This window comes from Ursus maritimus, unplaced genomic scaffold, assembly GCF_017311325.1.
Source record: "Ursus maritimus isolate PB19 unplaced genomic scaffold, ASM1731132v1 scaffold_14, whole genome shotgun sequence".
Classification (NCBI taxonomy): Eukaryota; Metazoa; Chordata; class Mammalia; order Carnivora; family Ursidae; genus Ursus; species Ursus maritimus.
The window spans coordinates 59,918,568-59,925,501 of record NW_024423786.1 but is presented as its reverse complement, the minus strand read 5'-3'; the positions used below and the strand labels follow the sequence as shown (position 1 = coordinate 59,925,501).

The 6,934-nt window shown below is 57.9% G+C and overlaps 1 protein-coding gene across 3 annotated transcripts; it reads right to left on the bottom strand.

The window, feature by feature from the left end:
- Positions 1–794: 794 nt before the first annotated feature.
- Positions 795–6,418, bottom strand: BCL6B (BCL6B transcription repressor). Of its 3 annotated transcripts, none has more exons than XM_040629907.1 (9): positions 6,355–6,418; positions 5,626–5,816; positions 5,180–5,401; positions 4,716–5,069; positions 4,354–4,478; positions 3,637–3,801; positions 3,360–3,536; positions 3,152–3,289; positions 795–2,821 (listed from the first exon to the last, which is right to left on the bottom strand). In XM_040629907.1, exons 2-9 carry the CDS (start codon positions 5,802–5,804, stop codon positions 2,529–2,531), a joined length of 1,653 nt encoding a protein of 550 aa, XP_040485841.1. In that variant the 5' UTR covers positions 5,805–5,816; positions 6,355–6,418; the 3' UTR covers positions 795–2,528. The 3 variants fall into 3 exon arrangements, with proteins under 3 accessions (XP_040485841.1, XP_040485843.1, XP_040485842.1); XM_040629908.1 differs by having other exon boundaries at positions 2,574–2,821; positions 3,406–3,536; positions 6,355–6,412; XM_040629909.1 differs by lacking the exon at positions 4,716–5,069.
- Positions 6,419–6,934: the final 516 nt, after the last annotated feature.

The window sequence follows — 6,934 nt, the reverse complement described above, 5'->3', positions numbered from 1 at the left end:
GGGGGGGGGGGGGGGGTTAGTTTAGGTTCTTTGTTTCATGTTTTACTTAGAATTATTTCTCATCTAGGTCATGAGTTTTCAGATGGAGAAACACAACCACAGACTGTAAATATAGGCAGGAACTGCAGACCACGTTAATGGACTTATTGCACAGATGAGGAATTTAAGTCCAAAAGGGAGGCAACCTAACAGAATTGTGACCCTCTGCCACGGCAGAACAGAGCTGAGCACCCAGGACACACACAGGACAGGGAAAGGGTGGGAGAAAAGCATGCCCTGAGCACTGGATAGAGTCCAAGGCACCATTGCTGGGGGAGGGGCGGAGTTGGCCTGTTGGCTCTAACCACATGCTTCACCTTCTCACTGCCACCTGCACTCTGTGCTGTCCTCAGGGGACCCAAGTCCTATCCATTTTCCTTGGTGGTGGTGGTGGTGGTGGTGGTAGGGGGTGTCCCAAGCATTAAGATCCCCACAACAGATGCATCCCCCAGCCTCTTGGTATGATTAGTGGCTTCCTGGTTTCTCCCCGCTGCCTCCACGCCTCGGGCAGGAAGTGACTTCAGCAGGATGCAGGTGGCTCCGGAGAAACTTCATGAGGTCACTGGTTCCTACACAATGGGCCGGAAGGCAAGGGCAGGGAAGGGGAGAACAAGGGCCATTTAAAGTGTCTGATGGGATGGGGCGGTCGAATGGGCACAGAATACAAAATGGAATCGAGGAGGGAAGAACCCTCTTCCCCCTGCCTTTCACCCCAATCCCAGATCCTCCCAGGCAAGAACCCTGGACACAGCAGGCAGCACAGAGAGGCTTCTTTATTCCAAGATTCCAATCTTGCAAGAGCCATCATTTCTAGCCCTAGGCGCTCTCCACCTGCCCATCCAATACACACCAAAAAAAAAAAAAAAAAAATCATGGTTCCTTCTCATATCTTTCTTCTGCTTTCTCTCCCTGCTTCAATTCTGCAGGGGGGAGGAAGAGGGAACAATACCCCACCCCGCAAATTCAAAGTGCTCCTTACCCTCCACCCATACCCTACAATCAAACAGTTCTCCAGGCAGCAGGGGAAGAACTGTAAATCAAGGCTTCAGAGTATCCTCTCACATTCCAGACATTCCATCTAGTTAAGAGGCAACCCCATTCCCAACTTTCTACCTACTAGGCCTACAACGGAGACTGTGCCCCTCAACCAACCTCTTAATCCTACCCAGATACTTGGTCAACTAGAAGGACCATCAGTCAATTACTCTTTTAAAGCTTCTAAATCCCTAATCCCAACAGTAATCCCAATCATAATCCCAAACTACAGCAAATCCAGAATGGAACTCAGCCCCTTTTCTCTCCCTGTGGAAGGTTCTGTGCATTCACTGGTTCCAGACAGGAATGCAGTGACAGGAAGGCCAGGTCACAGACCTAGCTTTTCTAAGGTAAGAAAGTTACCAAGCACCTGTGACTTCTAGGGGCAAAGAAGTTTCTGGAATCTGGACACTTGCCAGAAGATGTCCCAAAAACCCACTAAAGGAAGAAGGGGCTTGTCCCAGGCAGAGAGAACCCCAAGGAACATTGGAACCCAGACACCTCCACAGTTAAGGACTGGTACGATTTTTCATCTCTTAGTCAAGATAGAGTTTAACAATTCTCCCGTAGGTCTTGGCATTCTTAGAGTCTGGGCAGAATCAGAAAAGGCTGCATCATCTCTGATAAGGAAGGGATCAACCCAGTGCTGAGAACAGGCCCCAGTGGGAGGATTCTGGGCTCAACTGAAGCCCAACTCATGACAGATCGACACAGTGCAGCCAAACCTAGGTGACCAGACTCAGGGGCCAGTGAGGGCCATATGAGAAAGCCTCTCCAATCATCCCTCCTGTTCCAAGACTGCCAAAGCCCCCACATCCGCGGCCTGCAGGAAGCACTTCTTACTTCCATTTCCAGCTCACCAAAAAACCTTCCTCTGAGTCTTGGAACCTGAGGACAGTCTATACGCGGTTCTAGCCTGCTAGAGAACCTATAATACCCAGAATACCAAAGAGGGTTCCTGACCCAATTCCACAACCCCACATGTCCCCAGAGCTGCCCTACAACAAATAAGGTTCCAGACCTAGGATTGGAAGGGACGGGACACAGAGAGACCCTTTCTCCATTTTCAATGAACCGACAAACAAACGGATAGGAGAAAACAACAACTGTAAAGATGAAAGTTATGACAAGAATACACAGAACAGTCAAGCCGAAGGAAGACAGCCAAGTGCTCATCTCTGCCCGCAGAGCTGTGACCTCACACGCTGTGCTTCAGGTCACATCTGATCACACTTGTGGGAGAGGGACGTGGGAAATGCAATAGAATGAAGGCCCTGGTGCTACCCACAGGCCTCAATAAATTATATTTACAGAGAAACCAAATGAGAGGGGGGCCGCAGGTGGAGGAGCGTTCCCTCCAGGCTCCCCGCGCCCCCGCAGCTCCCAGCTGGCTGTCTCCTCAGAAACAATTTGGATTGTGGGGAAGAGGTTTTGACCAGCAAAACAGAGGCAGATCAAGCGGAGATCTGCCACCCCTGCTCTCCCCAGTGAGAATTTAAGGCGGTGGCAGTTTCTGACACCGGAGGGGCCTCGCACGCCCCCCATGCGCAAGCCCGACGGGGAAGCCAGGCGTGAGCCCGCAGCCGTCCCGGGTTCCGGGAAGAGCGTGGGATCTGGGCGGGGTGCCCAGCTAGGGCCCCCCCAGAATGTGGTAGTGCACTTTGGTGTTCGTAGCAGCTCCGTGCTTCTGGCGCAGATGCAAGCGAAGTTGACTCTTGTGCCGGAAATGCAGGCCGCAGGGGTCGCACTGCGGGAGGACAGCCGGTCAGCTCCTGCCCCCTCCACAACCATCCCCCGAGGAGCAACCGTCCGGCTCTCGGCATAAGAGAAGATCTCTGGTCCTAGTGTCTCCCCAGATCCTCTGCGGAGGCCGCGGGGAGAGGCCCCGCCCCCTTCCACCCCCAGCTCCTCCGCGCTCAGCCCGGGAGCCTAACTTCTGAGCGCGTGCTTCCCTGCCCCCGGCCCCGCCCCTTATCTTCCAGGACTCCGCCCACTTCGGGGGGCTCCAGGGCCTGCCAGGCCCGCTCCTCTCAGAGCCCCGCCCCTAGGTAAACGCCAGGCCAGGTCGGGTACTCACGTGGTACGGCTTCTCCCCCGTGTGGATGCGAACGTGGCTCTTGAGGGTCTGTAGGTGGCGGAAGCGAGTGCCGCAGGTAGGACAAGGATAGGGCTTCTCCCCGGTGTGGATCAGCACGTGCGCGCGCAAATGCGCTACCTGGGAAGGGAGGGGACCTCAGACCGCGCGTCTAGGAGGCACAGAACCCTCCCCGACGGCCCGCCCGTACCTCTGGCAAATTTGCCTTCGAGCCGGCTCGGAGATGCGCTCCGTACCTGCACGAAGCGCGAGCCGCACGTCTCACACTTATAGGGCTTCTCTCCCGAATGGATGCGGCTGTGCGTTTTCAGGTTGGCCGGCCGGTTAAAGCGGGCTCCGCAGATGGAACAGTGGTAGGGCTTCTCCCCTGGAGGCAGGGGAGTAGGGAGGTCAGGGGGGCAGGGAGGTCAGGGACTCCGCCCCAGGACGCCCGCGGGCACGAAGGCGGGGGCCCTCCCCTCCCTCACCTGTGTGCACAGTGCGGTGACTGGCCAGGTTGCCTTTGTAGCGGAAGGCAGACCGGCAGAGTTGACATTTGTAGGGCTTGTCCTCATCCCCAGGAGCCAAGGGGTCCAGCCCCGACGAGCACCCAGCCACCGACTCACAGTTCTGGCAGCTGAAAAATTCACTTCCTGGGAGGGTGGTGGGTAATGACCATACCACTGAGTCCTCAGACCACACTGGTAGTAGGTTTTCTTTTCCCCAATTTACTGTGAAGGCTTCTGGAGCTCATTTGACTTACTCAAGGTCACATGGTTAGTAAGAGGCCAAGCCAAGATCTGACTTCATGTCTGCCTGACTACAGATACTCCACTGAGCTCTTCAACAGTGGTCGTGGTAGGTGGATGCCACATTAATGGGCGAAGTGTCTGTTTCTCTCTCTTCTCTTGGACTACTGCTCTGCTTGACAGCTTGCCTGAGAGGCCCTGCCAAGCCCTGATGGGAACAGACCAGAAGTTCCCAAACTTTGCTGCTCATTGGAAACTTTAAAAAATACTGATTCCTGGCTCCCACTTCCAGATATTCTGATCTGTGGGGTGTGACCTGGGCAATAGGATTTTTTAAAGCTCCCTAGATGATTCCAGTTTGCAGTAATTGGGACAGGCCTTTCCTTTCGGCCCAAACCGGCCTTGAGCAGCCCGAGGAGAAAAGCCAAGGGAGGAGGTAGAAGGAAGGGCTCTTACCTGGTGGTGGACAAGCCCGCCCAGAGTGTGAGCCAGTGGTCTCGTGAGCCGAGGCTGTGAGGAGATGGGGGGGATTGCCTGGAGCCCCACATTTGAACTGTCCCGTGACAGCAGTTGGAGAGGGCCTAGGCAGGTGGCAAGCCCAGAGAAAAGGATTAGGAGAGATTTTATGGAGGGGGTTCTCGCCTGGAGAACTCGGAGCGGAAGGCCTACCCTCTGGAGGTGAGCCAACACTGACCCATGAGCCGTATCCGATTGTGCTGCCAGAGTCCCACGCCCTCACTCCCTGCTCCTGACCACCCAGTGGTCTGCCTCCTAGCTGGGGCTGGCTCGGCAAATTCTTGAGGTTCCAGGCCCTGTACCTGCTCTGGGGACCAGGAATGGGTCCTTCTTCGCTGCCGCTGCCGCTGCTGCTGGAAGCCTCATCTCCGCTGGGGAGCCTGGCCCCGGGGCAAAGTTGACCAGAACTCCTCTCTCCCACCAGGCTCCCTGCTTGGGAGGTCTGAGAGTTTAGCACGATGAACTTGTACTTTTTCCAGTTGCAGGCCTTGGGGTCTGGGCTGCCTGGACTGGGGGGGCCTTGACTGCAGCTTCGAGACTCGGTGGGTGGGTCTGGATGCCCTTCAGAGCGCCTGGGGCTGCCTGGTGGAGGGGCCGTTGGGGGCGTGGGGGGTTCTGCCTCCAAAGGCCGCAGGGAGATGCCCAGAGGTTCGTAGCTGGGAAGAGTGCGATGGATATTAGTTCTCTTTCGTAATCTTGGCCTCTACCTTTGACCCCTGGGATGCCACCTCACCCCATGGAGGACACTGAGCTGCGGCTCCCTCACCTGGCCTGGATGAAGCGGTGGCATGCCTGGACCACGTGTTCCATCTGCAAGTAGGTGGCGGCCGCGAGGACAGCCGGTGCAGTGGCTGGAGAGAGGCGTAGGCGCGAAGTGTACATGAAATCCAGGAGAGGGGCGAAGCCTCCGGCTTCGGGGCCCCCGGGCAGGGAGAGCACGTCCACCCCCACGCCTGCGCGGCCTCGGAAAATTGAATAGAAGAAGCCACTGGAGAGAGGGCAGATACGCTACGTTAGGGCCTGGGGAACCCACGGAGACACGCAGCACTGTAGAAAGCCCCACCTCTTGTCCATTATCCCCCCAATTTCCCAACGCTCAACACGACGCTCAGCCGCCTGCTTTTGGAAGGCTTGGCTTCGGATCCCCTCCCAAAGACTTCATGATACCACCCCTTTCCCATTTGGTCCCGCCCCCCCAGTCACTCCTCGAACCTGCAGGCGATAAGAACCGCCTTGTGAGCTCGAAGGGGTTGCCCGCCAACCAGCAGCGTGACGTCAGTGAGGATCCCGCGCAGGCGCAGCTCATTCAGGTTGCCGAGCACGTCGGAGGAGTGGCGAGTGAACTCGCGGACGTAGCCCAGTGCGCCCTCCGAAGTGGCGGTGGAACCCATCGCGACGCAGGCCTGCGGGTGTCCCAGGAAAGGGCTCAGGGACCCAGGCGGTGCCCAGACGCCTTCCCTCCGCAGTTCGCCCCTTCTGCGGACGTGCAGCCAGGGCCGAGCGCCCCCTGCCCGGCTCGCGCAGCCTCGCGTGAGCCGTCTAGTTCTTTCTGCCCCCAGCTTACCGGCGCTCGCTTCCCCCCTAGACTCCACAGTGCTTGCGGGAGGTAGATGCCCCCACGCCGCGGCGTCGACGGCCAGCGTGGGGAATCCGGTCCGCAGCGCCCTCGGTTCGACTGCTCGTGCCCGTGCAGCACCCCGCTCCCCTCGGCCTCACCGCGCGCCTGAATCTCAGGTGTCCGACCTGCCCGGGCACCCCAGAAGGCCTGCGGTCCACACCCCTCCAAATCCCAACCCAGGCTCCCTTTCTGAACCACGGAATTCCACTACTGTCTAGTCCCGGACCCCTAGTTTAGCCTAAGTAGTGGGCCTCAGTCTTCCTACCATCAGCAACCCTTTTTGGGGACCCAGGAGTCTGGCTCCCTCGGTCTGTCGTTCTTACCCCCGTCCTGCAGGGGCTGCGGCTCCTCTTCTCAGGGGGGCGGGGTCTCTCTCCCCTCTTGGACTCGGCTCCTTTATCTGGCCGGGATGGCGGGGGCGGGGGTGGAGGTGGGGTGAACGCCTGGGTCTGTATCCTTCCTTCCTCCCTCGGTCTCCAGATGGCGAGCCCGGGGCGGGGTCTCCGGCTCGAGGGCGGGACCTCAGAAACCCGGGGTGGTCGTAACGTAAGGGGTCTTGGGCCACTGAAAGTGGAACCGGGGATGGGACACTGGAATTGGGGAGGAGGTTGGGGATATGGAGATTGGAAATATGGGTGACCCGGGTCGTCGAGGGGCCTGGGGCAGGGAAAATCGGTGTGTTGGCTTTTGGAAGGGAGGGGTGCCTGTTAACTGAAGAGTGGATAAGGCAAAACTCCCCCTTTCAACGTACCGTATCAAGGGAGATAAAGGGGACCCAGCGAGGCACCAGGTTTGGGGAGGCCACGGTGGACTCGCGTGGGGTCTCAGACAGCGGGAGCGCGCGGTGTGAATGACAGGCTCCTCTAGGAAGGCCTACAAAAAGGGGGGCTGTGATCGGGCGGG

Bases quoted from the DNA above. Each gene is read 5' to 3' on its own strand.
- BCL6B (XM_040629907.1), bottom strand. From the start codon at position 5,804: ATGGGTTCCACCGCCACTTCGGAGGGCGCACTGGGCTACGTCCGCGAG. The intron at 3,802-4,353 runs GTAAGAGCCCTT...CCACCCTCCCAG, and splicing joins GCGGGCTTGTCCACCACCAG to GAAGTGAATTTTTCAGCTGC. The intron at 3,290-3,359 runs GTACGGGCGGGC...CTCCCTTCCCAG, and splicing joins CGAAGGCAAATTTGCCAGAG to GTAGCGCATTTGCGCGCGCA.